At 38.7% G+C, this 26,331-nt stretch overlaps 1 protein-coding gene across 6 annotated transcripts in view; it reads left to right on the plus strand.

Annotated features, from left to right (window-relative positions):
• VBP1 (VHL binding protein 1) overlaps positions 1 to 26,331 on the plus strand; it is a 41,810-nt gene that overhangs the window by 11,611 nt on the left and 3,868 nt on the right. Inside the window, exons 7-25 of one of the 6 annotated variants that reach the window (XM_088173264.1) lie at positions 101 to 207; positions 809 to 850; positions 4,341 to 4,426; positions 5,476 to 5,599; positions 6,244 to 6,380; positions 6,677 to 6,780; positions 7,630 to 7,776; positions 8,243 to 8,302; positions 8,399 to 8,509; positions 9,161 to 9,292; positions 9,409 to 9,439; positions 9,948 to 10,068; positions 11,980 to 12,003; positions 12,136 to 12,192; positions 12,514 to 12,621; positions 22,421 to 22,545; positions 23,142 to 23,208; positions 23,661 to 23,759; positions 25,495 to 25,633. In XM_088173264.1, the coding sequence (XP_088029390.1) occupies positions 101 to 207; positions 809 to 850; positions 4,341 to 4,426; positions 5,476 to 5,599; positions 6,244 to 6,380; positions 6,677 to 6,780; positions 7,630 to 7,776; positions 8,243 to 8,302; positions 8,399 to 8,509; positions 9,161 to 9,292; positions 9,409 to 9,439; positions 9,948 to 10,068; positions 11,980 to 12,003; positions 12,136 to 12,192; positions 12,514 to 12,621; positions 22,421 to 22,545; positions 23,142 to 23,208; positions 23,661 to 23,759; positions 25,495 to 25,633 (1,821 nt within the window). Of the gene's footprint in view, positions 1 to 100; positions 208 to 808; positions 851 to 4,340; positions 4,427 to 5,475; positions 5,600 to 6,243; positions 6,381 to 6,676; positions 6,781 to 7,629; positions 7,777 to 8,242; positions 8,303 to 8,398; positions 8,510 to 9,160; positions 9,293 to 9,408; positions 9,440 to 9,947; positions 10,069 to 11,979; positions 12,004 to 12,135; positions 12,193 to 12,513; positions 12,622 to 13,180; positions 17,473 to 18,340; positions 18,481 to 22,420; positions 22,546 to 23,141; positions 23,209 to 23,660; positions 23,760 to 25,494; positions 25,634 to 26,331 lie in introns of those variants that run through there. The other 5 variants (XM_088173262.1, XM_088173261.1, XM_088173263.1 and 2 more) reach the window with 5 other exon arrangements.

Below are 26,331 nucleotides of genomic sequence, written 5' to 3' on the forward strand. Positions count from 1 at the left end.
ATCTGTTCTTTTATTGAAGCTTATGTCAACTTCTATAATACTGTATCAGCTTTTTGCTGGGGAAGGTATTATCTTACAAGAGTATTATTTGCATCCTCAGAAAGATATTTTGATATGAAGAAGAACCAGTGCAAAGAAGGCTTGGATATTTACAAAAAATTTCTAGCCAGAATGACCAAATTGTCAGAGTTCCTCAAAGTAGCAGAGGTAAATAAATCTACATGTATGGAAAGGATATAATTTAGCTGTCTGTATTGGTATAGTATCAATATTCATAGAAACACCTTTAAACAGATTGTTTGCTTAACTTCACTATACAAGGAAGTATTCTAGATATTAGGTATTTTAAAGATTGTATATGTTTATTAACATGGAGTGGGATTCTTGGGTATCCTTTCTATTAGCCAGACCACATAGTAAACTTTCTGAAGTATCATTACAAATTTTATGAATGTTCCAAAGTGTATAAACTGATTATTACAGTCTATTTAAAGATATTTATGGCTCTCCTTTACTGTAAGTACTTAAAAATTGATAATTGGTTTCAGTAAGTTATGTGGCTGTTTCTAATGCTTCTAGCAGGCTTTTCTGCATGAAAGTTAGGCTGGATGAAAAGCTAAGCTTGCCTTGATGTGCTGTTTAATGCATTTGTGATTTTAAGGTGTGTTCCTAGTGAAACTTATACCAGTTCAGAAAGTTATAATATCCTCTTTTAATATGCTAGCTTCTATTCAGACTCTGCTAGTTTTTTTCATTGCCACTGCATGTAGTAATGTGCTTTCTTTTCCTTCTTATTTTGTAAATCTAGCAAGTTGGAATTGATCAGGGTGACATTCCAGATCTTACTCAGGTCAGTGTACACTGCATATTGATTAACCCAATTATTTTGTTCTTTCGGTTTTTAAAGGTTGGTATGTATTGTAGTAATCATTCTTCTCAAGACTGTATTCTCTTCTATGTATTTATATGTGGGAAATATGTATAGTAACTTCTCACATGGATTAAATGTATTCAATACTTACACTTTGCAGTTCTTAATGAGATTTTTTTTGATTGTTTAAAGCAATAAAACCCACAAAAAAACCTATTTTTCAATAACTTCCGGTCTTTATCACAGAGGATTCCTTGGCAGATAAGCCAGAAGTGTCTTGCCATACCTAGAGGAAAACTTTCTATTTCACTCTAATTTAATGTGTTCCAACACACTTAAATATGACAGTCAGCAGGTTCAGTTGAAATTTTTTTCCGTCCCCTTAAGTCTGAAGAATAAACTTGATGTTTCTATATCAGCTGTTAATGCTGGCTTTTATTTTACTCAGTAGTATGAGGGACACCTGCAATGCAGGTTGTGTGCTGGAAAACTCAGTCTGAAAGGTGGAATGCAGGGAAACACCTTCCAGTGAGGATAAACTGAGGGGCAGGAAGGGTGGTGACAATATGGTTTGACCTGGTGAGCAGGAAACACTGATAGTCCACAGAGGTCAACAAGGTTATTCTTTGTGAGTCCCTTCTGTTTATAGGGTGTTTTATTTCTACCTAGGGCCAACCCAACAGAGCAGAGTGTTTGTCATTATTTCTGTAGCACCAAGCAACCTGCAGGGTACAATATACAACCTGAGGAGACTCGGGCACAAACTGCAGTGCCTTAGAGCTCGAGTACTGGAGCTGTTGGAGGGCAGTCAGTGAGAAACTAAAAATCTAATGTGTAATGTTTGAACAGTCACATCTAATCCTACATGAACTTCTTGAAATTGAATTTCATGGGTTAATCATGAAAAAAAAAATCTAATGTGAAGATTTGCCTAACCTTAATCAGTGTCTTTTTAAAATGGAAAATCAAACCTAAGCCACAAACTTCCATTGTTAGTGATGTTCATTACTGCCTGCAGTATGAATCCCATCTGAAATCATGCATGCTTCAAAGTACAGATCTTTAATGCTTACTCCTAGCATTTAATATTAATCACTTTAAGAACTTGCCTTTGTGGTATAAAAGAAATATGACTGAAACCATCAGGGTAAAAGCAGGTAATGATTAAAACAGTAGTTTGAAGTTTTCTCTTGATGTTTGATCTTAGCGTCATACTTTGTCTTTTGATTAGTACTGCAGTATTCAGCTGGCCTGTATTATGCTAATCACATTATACTCAAGTCTGAAGTTATTTATACCTCACTAGGTTAGTGTGCACTTGTCCACTTAATTGGGTCATTATAAGGTTCTTGAAAGCAAGTGGGGTTTTTTTATTTGCTGGGAATAGGGGTATTTAACTTCATTTTGCTGCTTTTTTTATCTGAAACTTTCAGTGAGAAAATACTTAATATCTACTGTGCCTACAACATTTTATTTCTAATAGCTCAGCTCTTTTGTTTTAAGTGCACTTATATGAGAAATGCACTTCTGAGCTGGTGGTAGACCTCAGCATCCTATGCATTTTGGCAATTGTAGTGCCACTATTAAACATTCCACTTAGAAAATTGCATTACATTTAATATGAGTTGAATAATTGTACGTCCATTAGTGCCACTTCAAAAGGATTTGCTGGAATTTCTTAATACTGCCACTTTTGCCTGTTTCTGTGAAGAAAGTCTTTTCCTTTGTAGGTGCCCTGTTTCACAGTGATGTTGCTTTCTGTTAATAGCTGTTCCTGTATTTCATGAACATAACTGGGTTGTTTCCCTCTGTATGGATGTTAGTCTGTCATGTGTTTTCGGGGGTGGGGGATGGAGGTGAATCATGAAATATAGCCTTTCTCAAGTCAGTGGCTGGATTAGCCGAAGTATAATTTCTGACATAAAACTACCCTGTTCACTCCAAGTTTGATGTTTTGTTGGAGGATATCTGCAGTAGTGAGATAGTTCAGAGGAGGTTACTGGATTGTTTGGTTTAATTCTTGTGATTGAGGGGGTTGTTCAGAGGGTTTTAGAAAAAATAAGTACAGAATATGCATTTCCATACAAATAAGTTTTCGGGAGGAAAAAAAGACAAGGAAAAGCTTTCTGGAATTAGGGCATAGTCTCCTGCTACTAAGATTATCTAAGTAGTTGTACTATGCAATGCCTTTTGCAAGCTATTGTGCCTCCTGAAAAGTAAAAGTATGGGGAGATTTGGTTTGATTGCCTTTTTTTTTTTGTTGTTTCGTTTTTTGCTTATTGTTTTTGTTTGGTTTTTTTTGTTTTGTTTGGGTTTTTTTGTCCTTGGTACCTTTCCAAAAGGGTATTTCAAAGTGTCCCCCTTGGGATTTAGCTGTCTGAGTCAAATGCTGAATTTATTCATGACCTGTTGTTGAGGTAAATACACTGTCTTATATTTCTTAAGTAGAGTGAGGTAAGCTAAGCTCAGGTCTTCATTTTAAGACAAGCAGTTTTATAGGATTATTCTGATTGCCTTTTTTTTTTTTTTTTTTTTTTTTTTTTTTTTTTTTTTTTTTTTTTTTTTTGCATTTCTCGATTAATCTAGCTTGAATTTGCCTTCAATGAAAGTGAGAAGCTAGAATTGTGCTCAGTATTTCAAAGGGAAGCTTGCCTACCTCGGCCTTGTGTGAATAATATTTTCCTCTTTTCGGGAAATGCCTTGTTCTAGCTTTTGGTACAGAAGGGCTAGCAAGGGCAAGTTTGTTTTTCTTCCAAACAATGCCTGTTACATCTGTTCTACCTTCTGAAAGTTGGCAAGTGGTAAGAGAGGCTTAATGTCTCTGAAACCCTGCCAGGTGAGGAGGACTGAGCCGGCAAATAGATTTAAATTTTGGAGGTACATTCCCTTAATATAAATCTACAGTAGGATTTATTTCACTTAGAGTAATGGGGTTGGTTTATTGTACAGTTACACGTTGAATATCTACTCAGTCTGGAGTAGTGTCCTTGGGATCAGATTATATTTGATTCCCTATTATATCCAACCTAGCATCCTGCTGTTGTCAGGTGTTTCTACTGCAAGCCTTTGACTGAAAATGTTTGAATGGAGAGTGATTGGGTTTTTGTTGTTGCTTGGGAAAGTAGATCAAAAATGCCAGGTCTTTGTTTTGGGGCTTCTGTGAGTTTAAGGGAGTAGTGCTTCATCAATTCTAACGTAGCAAATACTGTTACCAAAACCAAGAATCTAACTCGCGTGCACAGAAGCAGAGCCACTCTGGGGAATCCTTCCTTCCTGCCTCTGTAGTCTCACTCCTTTTAAGGAACTACCACTGAGTAGATGGAATTTGGGTGTGTAGAATGGCAACAAAACCCAAAGGCACTATTACTGGTGTATGAGATGGTTTGTGTTTAGTTGGAGAAAACAACTCCGTGTACTAAACAACGATGTGTTGATAGAAGCAGTGTTCTATAAATACTTTTAATTTTAGGCACCCAGCAGCTTGCTTGAGGCACTCGAACAGCATTTGGCTTCTGTGGAGGGAAAGAAAACAAAGGAAGTCTCTGCTGCCAGCAGGTGAGCACCCAATGAATTACAACAATGCCCGTACTTAAGATTTGTCATTCTGACAATTTTCAGGATTCAGTCATGTGGTGTTACTGATTTTTATTCACTTCTGAATGTATAATCCTAGAAATATAAATTAAATGTCTCTCTTAGCCACATTTGAAATGTAGCGATGTCTGCCTGTATCTCCAGTAGGTTTTTGATTATGCTGTAATAAACCACTGAACTGAGACCACGGATATTATTCTTTTTAGCTTTTGCTTTTTTAAAGTCCTTTGACTTGTAACATTTATAAGGTGTTTGGATTTTGATACTGTTCTTAACCAAAATAGGACGGCATTTATCTGAATTATTTACGTATTCATGGTCTATCTCTCAGGCCATGAACTTATCTTAACCTTCTTGTAAAAGTTCTTCAGCCCATCCTCAGAACAGCCAAATTAGCTTAGATATATTGTGCTGAAAAAAATTGTTATTCTTTCTGTCAAGTACGGTATCAGTAGGTATGAAAATACTTCTGGCTGAATAATGAGAGATCTCTTTTGGCATAGACAGTCTCCCACAGAAACTTGGTAAATATTGATAAATGTATCAGGTAATTAAATGTTTCCAATTTGCTGTCTTTCTCATCAGATTATTTTTTCAAGAATCTAAGGATTCACTACTACAATGTTCTGTATATGCAGAATGTATATGTATAATGCTGTGCTTTCTTTGCTGTTACATAGTGTACAAACAAGCTTTCTGTGCCTCTGCCATTTGAATAACATTCCAGTCTAGTCTAGACAACTTTAAAAGAGGAAAGACAGCTCTTCTGTTCCACATTTTCCAGTTCCTACCCGCTGAAACTCGAGGGAGTCACTCTGTGTACTCATGCCTCTTTTGTCACCAAACTTTTTTTGGGGTGTCTGCTCTTATGTACCAGAGAGTAAGAGAAGAAGTGACTGGGGAGGAGGGTGACACATGACTAGATAAGGCACTTGATGATTAAATTGTGAGTGATGTATAACTGACTGTGGGTTTTTAATAATGTTTTTTAAAATTATTGCTCTTTTTAGAGCCAGTGCCCTATCCAGTGCTGTTTCCACACTTGCCAATACAGGAATGTCATTCAGCCGGATGGATGAGAAAGAAAAGCAACAGGCATTGGAGGAGGAACAAGTTAGACTGCAGGCACTTAAGGTACGATGTTTTTAACAAGTTTTGTATTCCAAGACTTCTTGTAATTGGATAAAATAGTGTATGGTGAGGAAGCTTGCAAGGTCACTCAGAATTTTATGTGAGAAATGTGAGCTGTGTAAAACATACACCCGTGCTTTGACAGGTGCCATCAAAATGCAGTGAACATATATAGGAGTAGTGAGGGATGTAAACCTGAAATTAATTTAAACAAAGGTTGCTACCTTATTATTGGATTGCATGTTGTCACACTGATTTCTGAATGTCTGAATTGAACCATGAAGAGACTCGTTAAGTAGGGAGATGAGTCTTCCTGAACAAAGGTCCATTGAGCTGTTTCTCTGAGTGACTGTGGAGGGAGCCTGGAACGTATAGCTTGACTAAAAGTGATTTACTTCTAGGCAGATATGGATTTTTAAAAAGTTATTTAAAACATCAAGTCTCACCTTGATTTTTACATGCTTTGTTAAAACAAATACTCTTATCTCTAATTTCAATTATTTTTCTGGTTTTAGGACTTTACAGAAGAAAGAGTGTTTTATTTATTAAGACCATAATTAAAATTTTCTTCTTGGAAAAGATCTCCAGGACTGAAATGTTGATAAATTACTAAGACTAAAATGCTAAATGCCTTTCTCATCTTTCAGGAGCAGCGATTAAGAGAAATCTCTGTAGTATCAAATTCCACTTCCACATCAGCATCCCCAAGCACTTTATCGGGAAGAAGTGTAAATACCACTGTAGCTGTTGACCTCTTTGCTGCACCAGCACCCACAACAAATAGGTGAGAGATATTTTGCTTTCCAAAATAAATGGAAATTACTGCACTGACCTGTAGTTCCACAATCAACTGCAAAACTGTGATCCTAGTTACCTCTCAGGTACTTTTTGCTGATGTTTTCTTGGTGTACCCACAGGAATTTTGTCAGTAAGTGTTTAATTAGCAGTTTGTTGCACCACTGTTGTTGATGGGCTGCTAGCAAATAAGAGAAAATGAGATTGGTGGTGTTCATAAAAGCAAGAATACAATGTCTGTTACATATATTCATATTTCTCTCTCTCTCTCATTTTTTTATTCAGCATGCCCAACCTTTCTAGTGAACTTTTTGATCTTCAGCCTGCATTTGTTCCAACTGTGCAAAGTACTCCAGCTATATCAACATCAGCAAGCAGTGCTTGGGGAGGTGAGCTCATACTCTGATTTGACTGTCTAAATGATAAGGGAATTCTTAGAATACAAGGTTCACACTTAATTGATTCTGCATCTTAAACCTTAACTATTTTGCATCCAAACATTCATAACAAAATGCAAAGTAAATTATCTGAAAATTCCAACAAACTTTCTTGAACACATAGCATTAGTGTTGATGGAACAAAGGAGTAGAACTGTTCAGTAAAGGTGACAGGAAGAACTACTATAACTAAAGATCAAAGTTGAAAAATACTGGGAGATAAAACCTAGACAGTATAACTGAAAAGATCCTGGACTAGTATTTCCATTTAATTAAGCAACATTTAATATACTTCTCACTTAAAAGGTGTTGGTAACTTCAGAGTTCTTGTAAAAAAGCTGTGGCCTCCCATTTCTTCACCCATCCTTCCGAAGAATGGTCAGGTTAGGTGTCAAAGAAATGGCTTAAATGTCAAAAAAAGGCAGTGTTAACACCATGGTAAATGTTAGCCTTTAAATAGGTGGAATTGATACTCTTATATACTATTTTAAAGGTAGATTATTCAAGCTAAAAATTTGCTATCTAACTTCTTTGATATATGTTTGGTCATTCTTCCCCTCCCACCCAATGTTATTATTCTGTTATTATTTTCCCTAAATAGAGAGTTGTTAGGATTTTTATATGAAACTAAAAATTTGTATCTAGATAATATCTATCTAAAATTTATATTTAACTTGATTATTAGGTGGAATATTTGCAATATGGCTTCATCTAGGGATTCTCATATTCAATCATTTCAGTCTGTTTTTCTTTTCCATTATTTGTATTCTGTATTCTTTCTTTTACTTCTGCATCTGAAAGGTCCTTTCTCGTCTTCAAATGGTTGTGTTGGTTCTCCACCTCATCTGGACATCTTTGACATGAAGCCAGTTGAAGAAGCTGTAAAATCTGCCACCCCTTTCATCAATTCTTCTTTTTCCTCCAAACAAAGAGTGGAACTGTTTAGTGGTAAAAAAAAAAAAAAACATTCCCCACGTAATTTATTTGCAACTGGAGATAATAATGCTAATAATGTGGGCCATGTTTTGTGGTTTGGGCCAATCTTCACTTCTTATTAACAAGTGAAAATGGTGCATTAATTCCAGGTAGTAAATTATATGTTTCCTTAAACGTTTATTTCTACAGTTGAAATAAACTATTATTTTGTTCTGCTTGGCCAGTCTAGATATCCTAAGACTTGCAGCTGATTTCTTTCAAACTGCAGAAATCTGCTGATTTCTTTCAAACTGGAACCTCCTTTCCCTTTTGTAAAGGGGAATGCAGGAGTTACTTGGCTTTTCAAATCTGTGAAATAAAAAAACCCCTTTTTATAATAGTAAAATTCCCTACTTTTTAGCTGCAGATTTAATTGTTGGATTCCCTCTTCCTTTTTCTCTTTAAAACTGATCTTATTTTCATCCCTCTTTTTGCAAAGATGACTTTAGTGGTCATAAACCAGCATATGCTTCTGTGTATCATCCTGTGACTGTTGATGGTAATTTGATGTTTTTGTTTTTTAAAACTTTCTGGTTTCACTGGAATGAGTGATACTACTTCATGGGTGTATTTCATTATTTAACTTATTTTTCAGGTTTTCCTCTTCATTCAGCTTCTCCGAGTACCACCTCTTCAACAATTAATGTGGACTTTGATGCTGTTTTTGGAGGAAAATCTACAGCACCAGAGTACAGGACTGCAAGTGGTAAAAACTGTCTTATGACTAATTTATACCCTACAGGCAAAAACTTCTTAATTTATCATAATTGCTATTGCAGTTGGAAATTTAATAACTTAATATATTTGCAAGGTGATTATGGGCTGATAAGAGGCAATCAGTTCAGTCGTTAGTTATTTACTTTAAAATTAGCGTTGACTGATGTCATTCTCCGTGTAATACCTGTTTCCTCTCTTTCTGGGGGAACAAACTTTGAACACGGCCCACTGGATGTCTCATAATGGGTAAGCTCACGTTCATTTGTCTTCTGTGCTTTCTCTTGATATATGGTGATGACTTCCCTCTGACTCCCTTCAGAGGCACAGCACTAGCAGAACTGGTTTTCTGCGTTTCTTGGAGAATACCTGAGTTAGTCTTTCTCTTCTATGTAGCAAAGTATTGTTGAAGTACAGTTAAAGATTCTTTTAGATTAGCAGGTGCAATATAATATTCCATAAAAAATAAGAAGTTAAACTGTGCTTCTATCAAAGTCTTAAATGCTTCCATCATGTTGAACCTTCACACATAAATACTCAAATTAGTGTTCTATAAAGAAAATTCCTCCCTGGCCTATGGATGTCATTTATTAAGTGCAATGTAACTATTTTGTTAACACTTGCTTTTATTTTCTTTGTTTAGGTTTTAACTTTCTAGATGATGTATTGCAACCCACAGTACCACCACAAAGTCAAAGAGACACTGTAGCCAGCCAGCAAAGTAGAAAAATTTTGGCAAATGACCTCGATTCTTCACTTGCTAATCTAGTAGGAAGTAAGTGTGAAGCTTTTAAAATTAACTTTCCCATTTGTTACTGAAAGCAAAACAAGCTTCTTTTCCCTCTCAAATTAAAATTCTTAAGGATTTTGTCTGTTTCTTTTCCCCCACAGATCTTGGCTTTGGAGGAACTCCATCCAAAAAGTAAGTGTATATAAGTACTTAGAATATTCTCACATGATTAGTCTCATTTGATACATTTGATGCATTTGATAGCCTCTGGCACTAACATGGCAAGGATCTCATCTCTTGAAACAATCTGAAATAACTGAGAAGCACATTGGAACAATGTATTTGCGGTCAGTCACCATAACACGGCCAACCTTAACTTTTAAAGTAGCTCACTTTAATTAGTTTTGCAATTGCTGTATTTTTATTGAAGTATTTTTATTAAATACTATGAAAGTTACATCGAACTCCAGTTAATCATTATATGCACAGTGCAGTACTGATAGTTTGCTTTTAACACAAACAGAACCCCCAGACTTAACACTTACTGGAGAAGAGATACATAAGTGATTATTGAAATTCTGAGTGTTTCTTCTTAGATTTCAGCTCTGCGCATGCATTAAGGCATTTTTGGTTCCCTGTTATGTTGTTTTACTCTAGCTGTTGCCTCTCCATGAAAACTAACACCATGGCTTCATTTTAGATCAGCTATGCAGTGGTCTCAGCCTCCAGAGAAAAAACTTACTGGTGGAACAAACTGGCAAGCAAAAACAAGCACATCGACCACATGGAACCCAACTCCCTTACCCACTATTCCACACATGGTAATTTCTGTACTGTGAAATCACACTTCATTCTAGGAAATGCTGCTTCCCTGCTTGCATTATAAAGAGTAGCAAAGGCATTTGATACAATAGTGGGGGTAGCAGGGAATGCTTACAGGATTATAGGATCTTACTGAATGAGGTAGAGGTTTTAGCATGCTTTATTTCCTCTCACTGAAAAGCTTGTCCATTAAAGACTTATATCTCAGGTGAAAGGCTGATTACCTGTCTCAGTTTATAAATTCTTTTGGAATTGAAACAAATTATCCCAGTCCAGAAAATTCCTGATGTGTATGTTTGAGGTGCTCCCACTCCCCCTCACACACACATGTGCACACAAAAATTCACCTTTAAGAATTCAGAGAATGTTTTAAGGGCAAAACTGCTGTTCCTTCCAGTCTTTACTCCTTTTTCAGTTTTATCATGAAACACTGCTGCAATCCTTGTAAGGTACCTTAATAATGAGGTCAAGCAGCACTTTGGACTTTTGATAATGCTCAACAGCAACTTCATATTTTTAGCACAGTCCAAAATTTTAAGTGTATCTTTTATAGTTATTTAAATGAAGAATTTTCATTTCTAGGAGGGATATTTGTAGGCACCTGATTTTCCTATGCTTTTAAAAGAGATTTTTCAAGTGTGTTGCATTCATAATACACTCATAGAAATATGAATCACTTCTAAAATATAGCTGTCTTAGAGGGAAGTAGATGTTCATCTCAGTTACATAGACAACTAAGATAATTGCCACATTTGCTGTGAATTTTGGACTGCTGTCTGACTTAATTTTTCAATAAGCATAGTTTTGCCTCTAATGCCTATTTTCCTTGTCCTGTATGACTATGCTCATTCACAATTAGAGAAGTTGAATACAGTATTAAATCCAGTATTGGACTCGAAAGTGAGATTAAAAATTTTGATGAGAGGGCACAGTTGTATTGCACTTTTATGTGAGTTTTTTGAGACCATGCAATCTCTTTATCCCCTCTAGGTGCTCTAGAATGTGTTGTTAGAGTGCTGGTGCATTTTTATTTCTGAAACATAGAGGGTGCCTTAGTACCCATTGATCACTGTGGATTTAAAGATATGTTTTTATTTCATGTGTTCATCAGGTCTAAGCATTTGACTGGTTTATGCTATGTGTCTGGTCATGCATTTTCCTGGAACTCCCAGCAATTACTGATGTGAAAATCTAGCTCAGCTATGAGCCTCCTTAAAATCTGTGCCCCAGAACTGCAAAGGTCTCAGTGTCCTGGGTGGCCTCTGGCACTCAGAACCAACCCTCCAATTAATGTACCACTGTATCCTATCCCATAGCCAAGTGTTTCATCTAGCACTTAGGTTTCAGTGTAATTAGCACTGCTTAACAAAGCATGGCTTTAGGAAGCATATGCATTGCCATGCCTGTGAACATAACCTGATATAAGTCTTAAAATGCTCTTCATTTTTTCTTTTTTCGTATTGTGATGTGTGCTGGCATCAGATGTTAGTACGTGGGCAACATCAACCTGACTAAACATCTGTTGCTATTCACTTCTTAAGCTGAATAGTCAGTGGCTTTCTTGGCTTTCTTTTCTCTGCCCTTCTCTAATAATGAGAGGAAGAAAGAGCATTGCATGCCATGCCCTCTAAAAGCTTCTCACACACATGCTTGTGCAAGCAATATACTCAAATCTGGCTAAGTGTAGTAAAATTGCTAATTTTGCTGTAAGTTGTATAAGTGGTAACTTTCTAAGCATAATAACTAATGTTACTGTCCTTGCACTTTTTTCCCCTCACACTTTAATTGTTTTAATAAATGAGCATAGTTAAAAACTGTTATGGTACTGGACTTGAATCCATCCCTTAGTTAGAATTTCCAGCATGAATACCTATTAAATAATTTTCTATCTTATCCTTTTGCTATGCCAGAATGGAGTACACTATCCTGGATATGTAAGTCAATTTCTTGTAAATACATTGGTTATTTTTAGTACTGAAAAATACGTATTTTTCAAAGTTTTATATATATATTTATTACTAAGCATGCATGAGTTTCTCTAAAATTTAAAATTTTCTTGGTTAAAGGTACCTGCTCCTATCACATACCCATTGACCACACCTCAAGTGCCTATATATGGAATGGTAAGAAGCATGATTTGTTTTGTATTCCTGAAAACTGAGTTGTCTCTACCAGTGGGTTTCATGTCATGAAGTATGATGTTCAAACCATTCTGCAAATTAAATGTATTGGCAATAGCATGTGAAATCTGATATGTTTCTCACACTGCGTTGAAAGAGATGACTCTGAGTTTGATATAGCGACAGTTTTTAAAAGCTTTGACTTTATTCTGTGTGTGTCTATATGTTTTTTTTCTACATACTTAAAATGCAAAAAGATGTATCTTGTGGAAGTGGTTTGGATTTTATATATTTGTTTTTGTGCGGTTTTTGTTTTTCTCATAGGTAACTCCTCAGGTTGGAACTACTCCTTTGATGGCACCCCAGTCAATGATGTATACACAATCTGGTCTGAGGCCAACAAATCCTTTTGCACCTGTTTCTGAAACTCAGGTGAATGGTGCTCTTAAATCTTGTTGACACTGCCAAGGCTGAAGTTTCAAACACAGCCAAATGCTTTGTGAAATGCTAGTGTATTTCTGCGTGTGAAAGTGAGGGGTTCCTCAGTCAAGGGCTGGTGAGGAGGCAAATTCAAATGATGAAATTGCAGGAATCAAGGAAGAAATTAAAAATCGTATTTTTACCTCTCACTGTTTCAATATTAAGTAAACAGAGTGGTAAAGGTATGTAGGTTTTAATCTGTCTATGACATTAGCTGGATACTTGGTTTAGTCATGCTGACCAGACCAGTGTTGGAAGCTTCTTGACGGATCAGGTGATGTGGGAATGAAAAAGGCATGGACAAAAGATCATTCACGCTGGAGAAACTGTACTCCTGTCATCCAAATACATATTCTTATATATTACATATTAATATTCTTAGGGTTTTTTTTAAAGTGCCAAAGCCTATAGACTTAAAAGTAACAAGGCAGCCAAATAGATTCTTGACTGTAAAACACTGGGAAACCATTTGCTATGTAAGTGGCATTAATATGCAATCTTTGTTTCACAGATACAGTTTATGTAGAGCCACCAAAGCAACACGATGTGAGAACAACCAAATACTGGTAAAAAAATGAAAAGACTGAATTTCAATCTTTCCATGATGTATTCCTGAACAGGGCAACTGTTTATTCCCTGTATAATACAATACTATTTTTGAACTGCAATGCTTTAGAGATTCCTGTTTATAACAGTCACTGCAGTGTGAAGTCATGTTTGTTTCCTGATTTTTATTTTTTTTTAAACTGCTCAGCAGAAAACTGTATTTTTACTGAGGTTGACTCAAGGTGCATGCTGGATTATCATCTTCAAAATCAAGGAGAAGTTTACATGATTGCTCTACAACCTTAATCATCAGTGGATTACCTTAGGAATTGACTGAGAATGTCAAAGCTATTTATTTTATTTGTAAGTTCTGTGGCTGTTGTAACCAAGACACAACACGAAATCAAGTTGAGCAATAAAATTATGTGTTTTAATAAATACTCTGATAGAGCAATGCTTGCATTATCATAAGGCCAACATTGTGTGAAATCAGCTTTTTCACATCAGAATAGCTTATAGTAATTTGCAAGCTTTATAATGTGAGTTTGAAATGCTTTGAATCAACAAGACACATTGCACAGATAGATATAGTAAAAATAATAAATTGCTCCATTGGTATGTCAATATTACAGGGCTAAGTAAAAAGAGCCAGCAGCTGCAAGTCTGTGATTGAGAAGGGGGAATGAGTGTGTTCCAGAACAGCTCATGCAGCCTCCAAGAGGTGCCAGCACCTGCACTTCCATAGGTACCTTCTCTGCAAGTGGCATCTCCCACCATGGGCTCAGGGAAGAGCAACCTTGGGAGCCCGTGTCTGTTGGTGCCACAGCACACAGGAGCAGTCTGAGAGTCTTGTTGATAACTTCAGTAGAGGCAAGAGAGCCAATTCTTCTTTCTAAAGTCAAAAGACTCCAACCTTGCAATCATGCTAACACTTGTGAACTGGCAACTATTTTGAAATTATCCAGCTGTAGAGAATAGCTTGTGCTTCTTTTTTGAAATAAGTTGTAAACAATATAAAAATAATTATTTTTAAATGTGTAAATACGTGTAAACTTTTAGATAGTTGTTTCGTTGATGCTGCAGTAATCTTTTTCTTCCGTAGTAATTTCAAGGTAAGAATGCTACATTAAGAAATCTGGACTCTTTTTGAGAGGAAAATCTTTAAAATCAACTAATTTATAAGTATTGCTGTTCACAATGGGTTAGATGTGTGCAGACTCTGGGACATATTTTGTACTTAATCTTCCTCCAGAACTGAAATTGGCTATGAAAATGCCTTATCTTGTATTTTTCACTGTTTGATAAAAAGTGATAGCATTAAAAAAACCCAATTGTTATAATTAAGTAGATAGAAGTGGGAACCTTTCCTCCAGAAGTTTTGAGGCAAAATGCAATGAAAAGCTCTGCTGTAAAATTACTTCTAATAATGATTAATATTAAAGCTGAGTTTTTTATTGTTACAATAAATAGACCTCCAGCGTAGTATGTCTTTTATCCTTTGGAGAGTCTGTAATTGCAGAAATATCTCTCACTCTCACCATAAATTCAGATGGGCCTGAGAATCTTGTCAAACTCCTGTAGAGAACTTCTAAATTAGGCACAATCCTCAGAGTGAGAACAACCCTTCTATTTTTCCAAATGCTTAATTCTGTCCAAAGAATGCAAAAGTAGTATCATTTGACCCTATGGTAAATACTTTGCCCAATGAATCAATACAAAAGAAACAAAATAAAACTCTTCTCCCCAACCCTTGAAATTTGTAACTGCTAATTTCCTGGAAAATGAACCTTGCAGAAATTTAAAACTCAGTGTTCCTTGCTATATATTGATTTTGAAAGAATTTGAACCAGTATATGGTAGTTTAATGTTCAAGTTTTAATTACAAAGGGCTTCAAGCTTTAATCCACCTTTATTGGGTTGAACAATTGTACAATTTTAAGCCAATGAGTTCTTCAGTGCCTATAGTTGCCCTCCACATGATGAGAGAATAGATGCCATTTAGATGGGTCATTGTGTTGAGGGGACTGTTTATTTAAGAAACAGTGAATTCTATAGATTCATTCAGTAATCAAAAGTCTTGTGTTCAAATTAGATCAGTCAATGTAGTTATAAATGTCTGGGCATTAATGGCAGAAGGGAGAGTGCTACAAGCAGGCAGTTCCTAGCACTGTAAGCAGTTAGGTCTCTTTCTTATACTGAGTTGTATAAGTAATAACACATTATTTTAATAAAATATGCAAATAAATGCCTGGCAAGCAGTATATATTTGTTATAACTTTATTTCAGAGCATTCTGAATACCTGGCCTAGATATGGATTTAGTTCTGGATAATAGCTTGCACTACTTCCAATCTGCTTTGGATCTTTTAATGGTTCTTTTGGTCTGCTTTCTTGTAGCAAAGCTGTCTGATACCAATTTATTAGTATTAAAGAGGAGAAACAGCCACAAAGTATCTTTTAAAACCTACCTTCTTTTGATGCTTTGAAACACAGCTTTCAGCTTGATCCTTGTGAAGCCAAGATTATTTTGTACCTTCTCTCTGCACACTAGTGCACAGGACTGGGTTTTGCCCACCTCTTCCTTGTGCATGTATTGGAACACATCAAATGGCACGGTATGTGTTTAAATAACACACATGAGAAGTGAAAACCAAGGACTTAGGATACTGTCAAGGCTTTTATGGCTATTGCCCACAAAAAAACCCCACTTTCAACACCAAGGTTGTTCTTGACGGAGACTGTACCAGCCTGCAGAAGCTGCCAACAGTAATTGTGATGAGTGAAGAGACATGTATATAAATGTGACTTTCCTTCCAACTCGTTGGATCAGAATCATGTTCTGAATATTTCAGGAAGCTCATAACTAAGATGTCTCTCTATGTTTGTCTGACCAAGGAGGAAGACTTTGATGTATGCTGTATACTTTGCATTATTGTACTTTAGTGGGTCTCTTGAGCCTCACTGTTGGGACTTGCTGCTGCTACAGGCAGGCTATCATGGAATATGCTGTAGGATGACTTCTGAGGGACTTTGGAAAGGTGGATTGTGTGAGGCCTCTTGGACTTGAGCGTGTACCTCTCTAAGTAACTAGGGTTTTCTGATGTTCTCTAGATATAGTTTGACTTTGCCTCCAAGAAGTTACTGATTTTTTTTTTTTTTTAATAAAATTTGGACATGTGTACTAGAAAAATCTCTGTGCACATAGTGGTGGAATATTTGTAAGTAAAATAACAAATGGACTTGTGTTTAAGAAACAAACAAAACCAACAGCAAAAACCACACACACAAAAGTAACAACAACAGAACTTCTGACTACAAGATTGAATACAGGGTGCATCTATCCCCAGCTGGATATTTTGATGTGTGGCAGGGACAGGGGATTACAAATAGAATAGTATGCACTGTGGATCAGTGCTTAATTTGTACATAAAAAGGAAAACTTTGTTCAGGGTAGTTTGTATTGTAAGGATAACATCTAAAGGCACTGTATCAGTCACAGATTTCCATTGAAAAGATTATATTTTTGAGCAATGGAAACTGTACATGTTATCATTTATACATTACTGATAGAATATAGAAAACCTGTTGCTATGACTGAAGCTGTATCTAACTTGTCATTGATCTGTACATTGCTGCATCACTACTTTATGCAGATTCTCATGATCATTTATTTAAAGAGATTGTAATAACTGGTACAGTTACAACAGGAATTGTAACGTCAAGTCTTTCACTGAATCTTAGATGTGTATCCTTGTGATTAAGCTTAATCCTTTACCAAATGTCTGGCTGGAATCTCATCTTGGAGCAATGAAAAAATAGGTGCTGGAACAGAGGTCCCTCACCCCAACCCACACTTTATTTATTTAATAAGTCTTGTTTTGTATGTTATGTTTTCCCCCATAACAGGTTTGTGCCTTTTCTTGGATATTTATTTAAAAGAAGCTATGATAATTTAGGTTGCTTTTTTTCAGATATGTTCTTGTACAGCTGTTCCTTTATGTGAGTTTCTTCATTTTATAAGAATACAGAATGTGTGGAAAACATACTAGCCACAAACTGGAAAAAAAATCTAAGGCTTTATGTTCTATGAATATATTTTTTTTTAATAAGCCTAAGCACAAGACTGGCTGTGTTGATATTTTAATTGTGGAGCTTCACAAATTGTTAAAATGCATATTGTCCATTTTTTTAAAGGACTGCTCATATCCACATATTTGATGAAACAAATTTTGGAAAAAATAAACTTTGGCGTTTGCAAGGTGTGTCTATGTGATCATTTTTTGTGTTCTCAGGCTTAAGGCTTTCTGTAATGCTGGTGATACGTGGCTGAATTAGGATGCTCAATTGGCTTGTTCCTCCTCTGTGTTTACATTGGAGAAGAGAAGGCTCTAGGGAAACTGAGTTTGGTTGAGTTTGCCTACAGCTGGATTCATTCCCCAGCCAGCACCATTGCAGCAGAGTGTGGAGAGCCTGGTACAGATAGGCTAAGGAAGTGTGGCTGCTGCAGGTGCTCCTTCTTTGTAAATCAGAAAATTCTATTTTTAATAGTTGTATTTTTGTTTCTTTAGGTTTCAGAGATCTGTTTTCAGTTGACTATTAACTTAATAGTTCACTCGTCTTCCATCTCGGTGCTGAAGCACCGGGCAGTAGCAATGAGCTGTGGGGTCCAGGGGCTCCGCCTGGCGCTCTTGGAATTGCTCCGACCCTCCCTGGAGAGTCAGCAATTCAATGAACTGACTGCAAGGGGCGAGGAGCAGGGATCCTGGAGCAGGATCTTATACAGGGCAAGCATTATTCGTGATCCTTTAGAAATGTTTATTGTAAATTGTTAAAGGCATTGCTCCTGTTTGCTCTATTTGGCTTATCATCTACGCTGTGGGAAAGGCAGAGCGGCTGCATTTAGAAACAAGGGCGGTTCCTCCATAGGCAGGAAGCAGAGGGTGGGATAAGCGACATCTCCTTCCCGGAACACGGCAAGCAAGGAACTCGCAGCTCCTGCCACCCCAGGCAGCCTCCGCTGCCAGAGCCTTCTCCCTCCTGCCCCGACTTCCTCATCCTCGTGGGCAATGGGCGGTGCCCGGGGCTGCCACGCCCCGCCCACCCCGTCTCGCGTCCCGCTCGGCGCCGACGTGATGACGCACGGCCCTGGCGTTCTGGCGCACGCCGCGCATGCACCGTCCGTTCCCAAATGGCGGCGGCCGGAGGCAGCGAGGAGACGGCGGGCGGGAGGCGCGGCCCGCTCGGCATCCCTGAGGCGGCGTTCGTGGTGAGCGGGGCTGGGCAACCCTGAGGTGGTGTTCCTGGGGAGAGGGTCTGGGGCGTAGGGCTGGGCATCCCCGAGGCAGCGTTCGTGGGGAGCGGGGCCGAGGAGTGGGGCCCGGTTCCGCCAGCCGGGCTCGGTCCCCGTGAGGCGGCACCTCGGCGGGCGCGGATGGCGGAGGCTCTTTACGGCTTCAGTCCTGGGCCTTTTCCCAGCTGCACTGCCCTGTTTCGATCCCGACTGGCGCTTTACCTTACAAGAAGCTCAGCTCCCGGCATTAAGCAATATCATAGACTCAGGGCAGTGAGCAGCGTGTTTTGAGAGCCCTCCCGGCACACAGTATACGGAGCATGCATTGCCGCTCCTGCTCCACGGGTAACGTGCCATGCTCCAAGCACCTTTCCATACATCTTTCTCTCTTAATCAAGTTTTACACTACTGAGAAGTTTCACTTTTCAGAAGCGCCCCTGTGTTCTTAAAAAACGGTAAATGTGTATCTTCTGGAAAACAGGCCGAACTTGTTTAATCAACCGAGCGTTTGATGATTCTGTTGAGCGAAATCAATGACTTATGCAGTGACATAATCTCGCAATCATCTCTTGTTCACTTTCAGTAGTGAGCTCACTCTTGGTACACGGTCTTGATTGTTGTTTTATTTCCTTTAATCGATAACTATTGATTGGAGTGGCTGTACCTAGCTGGCTTGGTAATCTCGGAAAGTGTTGGATGTCTGCCCCATCTGATACAATTGCTTTTATAGAAATAAATTGTTTTCTCTTGCATTTTGATGTTTCTAGATGTAGTGCTTGTACTGCTGATGTGTTTTGTCTGGGTATAGGGCCTGACCAGACAGGTACAGTGCATTTACTTTCAGTGATCCAGTTCCTCCTTTAAGGTTTTTTAACAATAATTAGGATCTGGCAAATCCTTACTGGGCTGGAAAACCATTGGTGCTTCCAGCTAACTTCCTTCCATGCCTCATGGGAGACCAGCATAAGTGAAAGTGAAAGGGAAGGGCCATGTCTTCAGCTGTCCTGTGAGACCTCCTGATATTGACAGAGGAGAACTTGTGGTCTGTGCTAACTGTGCAGTGCAGGTGGGCACACTGGCAGGAAGCAGAACATAAACAGCCTCAGGAAACACTGTAAGGGCATCTGTCACATCCCTCATTCCATGCTAGTGGCTGCCTTTGTAATTGTTGTGTTTGGTTCCATGTTGTTTCCTTTCAGTACCTGTGTCTAAAGTATCTTGCATGCTGTATCACGTGGCTCCAAGAGTTCTGGGGCTTAGTCTTGTGCTTCTCTTGAATTCTTCATTACCTTATGGATCTTCATAACTTCTGGATCTAAACATCTTGGAAGCATCTTAATTCTTAGTTTGAGAGGTGCTCTGATCAAATACAGGTGTATGCAGAAGAGATCTTCAATGGTGGTCATAGACTACTTGGATGTAGATGTCAAGACAGACTTTCTTTTATTCAAAGTAGGCCTGCACTGAAAAGTTGTATGGTATTCTGCCCTACTGTCTTGAGGGTAGGTTTTACTAGAGCTTTTTTTATTTCAGAAGGCAGGTTTCTATTTCAAAAACATTTGAAGAATTGCTGATCTCCTGCTTGGTATATCCCCCCACATGCTGCATGGACAGTCTTATTGTGAATCTTGTCATCAGAGATGTTTTCTGTAAGTGTCTTGGTTCCTTAGAGGCTCTTCACAAAATTTATGGCTCATGTCTTCTCTGAGGCCGTTGTTCTGTAAATTCTTGTCCTGCTCCAGGTTTCAAGTGATGTTAAGCACTCAGAATAAGTAATGTTAAGACACAGGGTTTTACTGGATAACAGACTGGCCAAACAGAACTTTCAGCTGTGGTGGTTTTGAGCTGTTGCCCAGACATTTCCAAATAAAATGCCTTCTTTGTTCTGCCTTCTTCAACAGGTGTGAGGATGCAGGTCTGCAAATAAAGAGCCTGCAGCTCTTTATTTGGGTCATCACTCAGAAGAGAACCGTAGGGGCACGTGGGAATGTGCTATCCTGCTGCATTTCAGGGCTTTTAAGAGAACATTTTTGTGGCTTGGTGTGAAGTTTGCAAAATGATGCTTTACCAGTGAATTTTCTTCCTAAAGAGAGCTAGATGAGTTTTGGCGGTCTTTGCAGAACCTGTAAGTGTTGTAAGAATTCTGCAGTGAAGGTGCTGTGGAATACACCACAAAGTGGGGAACCTAATGGCTTTGACAGCCAGCTGTGCCTCAGAGCTGTTCTGGTCAAGCCTAGAGAAGTGACTGTGCCTCAGCCTTGCAGATGGGGAGGTGGGACAAGAGGCTGACCAGCAGGCTTGGAAGCCGCAGTTGGAAAACCTTGGGAGTAAATCTGAGCTTACCTTGAACTGGGGCATTATGTAGTGGAAGGAGATCGCCAGTATATACGGACCTGGATTTACTTCTGGATTCACTTCTCAGCATCTTAGTTTCAGGATAACATGGATTGTGTCCTGTCCACGTGCACAGACAGACGGGAGCTAAGGCAGAGCTGGATGCCAGGCCGGGTGTGGGGGGAGCTGCTGCCCACCTGCTTTTGCTTTTTGCCCCAGGAGGTTTAAACGAGCAGAGCTGCTTCCACAAGTGGGAGTTTCATTTCACAGTATCCTCAGGCCTCACTTCAACTACACTTTCCCAAACCTAATCCTTGTTTTTAATTTGTTGAAGGCTTCTCTAGGAGCTTTATCCAGAGGCAAGAATGCTTCCTGGACTGTGAGGTAGCTCGAGGCATTTTTCAGGCAGTCTGAGGTGTGGTCTCTTGAGTTTGGATCTAGCACCTGGACAGTGCTGCCTGCTGCAGGTTGTGGAGTTCATGTTCTGCTACAGATTTCCTTAACGATAAGGAAGGCAGGGACTTCTTACCAGATTTAGTAATTTCCTAGTAAGTTAAGTAAGTAAGGGAGTTAAGGCATCATAATAAGGGGAGCAGCTCCATGTCTGATATCACTTTAGTAACATATTACAGTCTTTTGCTGGTGAGAAACTTCTAGAATGGAGACACCAAGTTCAAAAGGAGAAGCTGAAGAGGCCTGTGGTAGGGCTTCCATCAGGTTTTACTGAGGTTTTACTTGTGTAGACCAGGGCAGAATTACTTCAATGGGGAGTGGAGTCATCTGGAATTATGTGTGTAAATGGTGGCGAGGCCAGAAATATATGGCTGATCCCTGGCCTAATGTACCTTTCAGAAGCTGGGAACATTGTCCCCCAGCAGATGAGCTGCTTCCTGAGATTCTGAAGGAGGCACATGCCAAGGTTGACGTCCTTGCTGGCTCAGGCCTTTCTTCTCTGGCAGCTTTTCCTGCCAATCCCGTGGCTTTCAACATCTCAGTTGATGGTAGGACTGGCTAGAGTTGCTCTCTAGAGGTTTCTATGGCTTCTGCTAACTATAGAGGGAACTTTTGAAGCCAGGCTGTTCACTTCCATAATGCCTGTCTGAACAGATACCTCAGTTTTTCCCCTTTTGTATATTTCTCTGCCACAACATGCTTGATCAGGCTGCTCTTTTCCTTCATCAGTTTTATCCAAAAAAGTTCATAGTCTGGGTAGCCACAGAGAAGCATTATCCCTGCTTTACAGGTAGGATTCCCAGGGTTTAGCCATGCTCCATGGATACCCGCCCCTGTAAAGTGTCACTTGACATCAACCAGGACTGAAAGCACCACTAGCCATGTACCCACAAACACGGTTATGAAATAATCCTTGCACCTATCCCTTAGTTCCCTACCGAAAAAAGCAGGGAGAGGGAAATGAAGAAATTACTAAGAAACAAAATGCTTTTGTACTCCAGTCCAGAAAAAAAGTTTGTTTACCTTTCAAACCCCCTTTAGATGTAGCTGAAGTAAGATGATAGCGTGTCTGTGTTTAGGATTTCCATAAAACTCTTGTAACATTGAGGATTTCTTTCTCCCCTTAAAGGAAGATGTAGATTCTTTTATGAAACAGCCTGGAAATGAGACAGCAGATGTAGTTCTTAAGAAGTTGGATGAGCAGTATCAGAAGTATAAATTTCTGGAACTTAATCTTGCTCAAAAGAAGAGGAGGTAAGTTGTAATTTTTGCAGAATTGGGAAATGTTTAGCATAGTTCTGTGTTTTTTTAAATAATAAGTCTAGTGGCCACGAAGGCCCTGGGGATCCCAGTGCCTCTGCCAGGCCTGTCGGGGAGAGTGATGCCCTCAGCTTTGGAGAGCTTTTACTTGAACGGTGCAGAGTCCTGTGGCTCTCACTGTCAGAATAGTCCATGAACCTCAGAAGAAACACTTGTTCTGTTGTACTTGAAGTGGTTTCAACCTGTATTTCTTCTGAGGTTCCCCTGTCCTCTGGGAGATTACAAATATGCAAAATGTACCATTTTAGTAAAAGGAGGTCTGTTACTGTTACTGTGCGTTGTTCTGATGTGAAAGCTCAGTGGATTGCTGTGCTTCCAAAGCCAGCAAGCTTCGGTGTGGTGAGGGGCAGGTGAAGCTGGAGCTGAGCTGCCTTTACATGCCATGTCTTTCAAACCTGCACTTTGTAAGGTGGAAAAAGCTGTTAACAAGTTTTAAAATGGAGGGTGGACTGTATAATAAAACTGATTACTTGTTTAGGAAACTTTGTGTCTCTGTAAAATAATAAATTATGACTGTTGTTAATTCACAGGCTAAAAAGTCAGATTCCTGAAATTAAACAGACATTAGAAATTTTAAAACACATGCAGAAGAAAAAGGTAAATTATTTTGAATATCTAATGAGTATGAGAAAACCTAATTACCTTTCCACCCTAACAGAACACATTGCAAGAAATGTTTTGGAGAGCACACTTAATATGCCTTTATAAATAACAGAATTGTTTTTAAAGGTATGTAGTACTTTTTGAAAGCTAGTTAATGTTTGTATTACAAACTTCATTTTTAATAGTGTATAGATTGCAGCTAAGCTTTGACTTCATCTCCATTCTTTATAGATATTTTTAGATATTGCTTTTAAATATATCTTTTAAAAATGCATTATTCTTGGAGCTCTAACTTTAATGTTGAAGTAAAGTTATGTAGAATTCCACAGAAGGTAATACTGTATCAATGGCAGAAAGCAGAAAAGTGTGCTCTTTATTCTAAGTTTTATGTCATTAACATGCTGCCAGTGAAAATAGCAATTGTAAGTTTTATCATTTGTCTTAAGGATTCTACACATCCAATGGAAACCAGATTTTTATTGGCAGATAATCTCTACTGCAAAGCTTCAGTTCCTCCTACAGATAAAGTTTGTTTGTGGCTGGGGGTAAGTAAAATAGAACTTTCTCTAAAAGTGTTTCAATAACTTAAAAAAGGCTTGTGAAAGAGAGTTTTGGTAAAGAGAGTTTTGGTTGCTGTCTCCCCTGGTTGTAGTAGGCATGATTCTGTTATGGCGTGGTGGTGCTGCACCCTGGCAGCAGAGCGCATCTAACCAGGCAACTTCTGTGTGTTAGTGAAGAGTTCTTGTTCCATTTTATGTGGTTCGTGAACAGTAAAACTTCAGAGAACTGTCTTTTTTCTGGATTGTTCTTTCCAAAAAGCTTGTTTGTGGTTTTCTTAAAATTTCTGTCACTTCTTGGTTCAAATTAACATCCAGCATTGCTTGGCATGGGAATGTGCCTAGAAAAATAACTTAGTTTGGCAAGTAACTTCCCATCTTCTGTATGTTATTTGTATTCAGCATCTTGCTTTCCCTTTTCATGCACCTTTTTAGGGAAAGATGGGATTTCTGTTGCTCACAGGTATCTGCCAGCATTTACAGTGGACTTTGCACTAAAGCCTGCTGGGATCAGCATTCACAACCCAGATTCCTAAGTACTTAAGCAATATCAGGTTGGAGTATTTTGTATTTAGAGGCTTCGTTATATATGGAGATTAACCTGCTGATGCTTATTTTGAGACTTTTAAATCATGGATATTCCTAAGTCCCAGTGTTGGCTGCCAAACAAAACCTCTTGGTTAGGACAGAAACACTGTTGATACATGAACAATCGAGACTAACTGGACAGTTGCTCCCAACCTCTCCCACTTCTATCATAAAAAGAAAAACAATTCCTGATACCTGTTGCCATTAGGAGGCTGTCTTCAGAATTCATAAACACTGACTTTTATGGAGCATCCCAGGTTTATTGTCTAACAGAACATCAGAGAAGGTTCATCTTACTGACAGTTCACACTGAAAAGCTGTAATGAAATGTCATGCACATTTCATTTTATTTAGGTGTTGTTGGCCTTCTGCCTTTCTCCTGCTTGCTGCCTACACTCTGTGTTGGGCTGTGCGTGTCACTGTTACTGGAGATCTCGCCCCTCCACTTGCTTTAGAGAACAACTTATCTAGCTCTGGCAGCTCAGTGTAACCCTCTGTGGGATGCTGACAGTCACAGACTGTGGCTCCCTTCAGGGTACAGTTCTTGAAATTGGTGCATTTTCACCTGATACTGCTCTTTTATCTCGTCCTGTGGTAGCTTCTTCCTGAAACAACCATGTGTGGATTAAAAGCATCACACAGCATCAGCATCAGAGAGGACTTTTACACCTGTGGTATCTTTAATACTTGTAGTAGCTCTTGTTACTGACAGTGCTAGCTGTTTCTCAGCATTCCACACAGAGCCTGAGGTTTATCTTAAATCCAGCAAAAACTGTTTCTAGAGCTGTGTGGCACCTGAACGGTGCTGCTAAGAAATATAAGGTCTCTCACTTTCCAGATGCAGTGAGGATGAGATCCTAATGCCTGAAAGACTGAATGTGATCCACAGGGGAAGAAATCCCTCTTTGCTTAGCTATAGGACTTTAAGTCACTAGGGAGATTTATTACTCAGTTACTGAAGGGGTGGAGGCCTCATGTGGATTTGGACATTGCCTGTCCTGAATCTTGTCTTGGCCTGTCAGGACAGTCTATTGCTAACGTGATCATTTGCGAACAACAGCCTAAAATACACTTGGTGTGGCTTAGTCCGTACAATGCAAGAGTAGGAGCTTTTATCAGTCTTTTCTTTTTTTAGGCCAATGTGATGCTTGAATATGATATTGATGAAGCTCAGGCTCTTTTAGAGAAGAATTTGTCAACAGCCACAAAAAACCTCGATCTTCTAGAGGAAGACCTGGATTTTCTCAGAGATCAGTTCACCACTACAGAAGTCAGTATCCTTTTCATTAATGTGAGGGAGGAGATGTATGTGAAAGCCAACATCCAGGTAACGACCAACTTTCTGATGTGTTTTTATCTTAGACTGGCTGCCTTAAAATTCTGTAGCACCTGTGAACTTTATTGTCCTAGCAATGAAATGGAATATTGTGTTTGCAGGGCTGAGTTGGAAGTTGATGTGTGAGAGGTTACAAAACTTGTGTTTGTGTCCTCATGAAATCTACTGCAGTGGTTGCAACCCAGACTGACTCCAGAGTGAGTTAGAAGTGTGGATTGATGCTCTGGTTACCACCTTAAAGCACAGTGAGCTTTCCTCTAGAGCATATGAATATTGTTCTTTGTTGCCCATCACACCCTTTGCAGCTGTCTCCAAGCAGGACAAGCCTTACTGCAGCAGACTTGAGACTGGCTTGGGCTGTGCTCATTGTTTTTTAAATCTCTTTATATTGTCATGAACCACCTCCTGGGTATGTGGGTTGTTTTTTATACTTTCTAGTTAAAAACTATTTTAATGAGTGTAGCCATTAACTGAAGCATTAGATGTAGTTTCATGAAGGCACAACTGCTTGTTTTTTGAAGTTGACACTTGAGCTGTCTTAGTGCTGCAGGAGTTTGGGATGCCTGAAAGAGGCAAATACAGCTGATATGAGCAGCTTGACAGAAATCAGCAAAGAGTTAGGAAAAACTGAAATTG

The sequence above is a fragment of the Sturnus vulgaris genome, chromosome 14, assembly GCF_052056855.1.
Source record: "Sturnus vulgaris isolate bStuVul1 chromosome 14, bStuVul1.hap1, whole genome shotgun sequence".
Taxonomy (NCBI): domain Eukaryota; kingdom Metazoa; phylum Chordata; class Aves; order Passeriformes; family Sturnidae; genus Sturnus; species Sturnus vulgaris.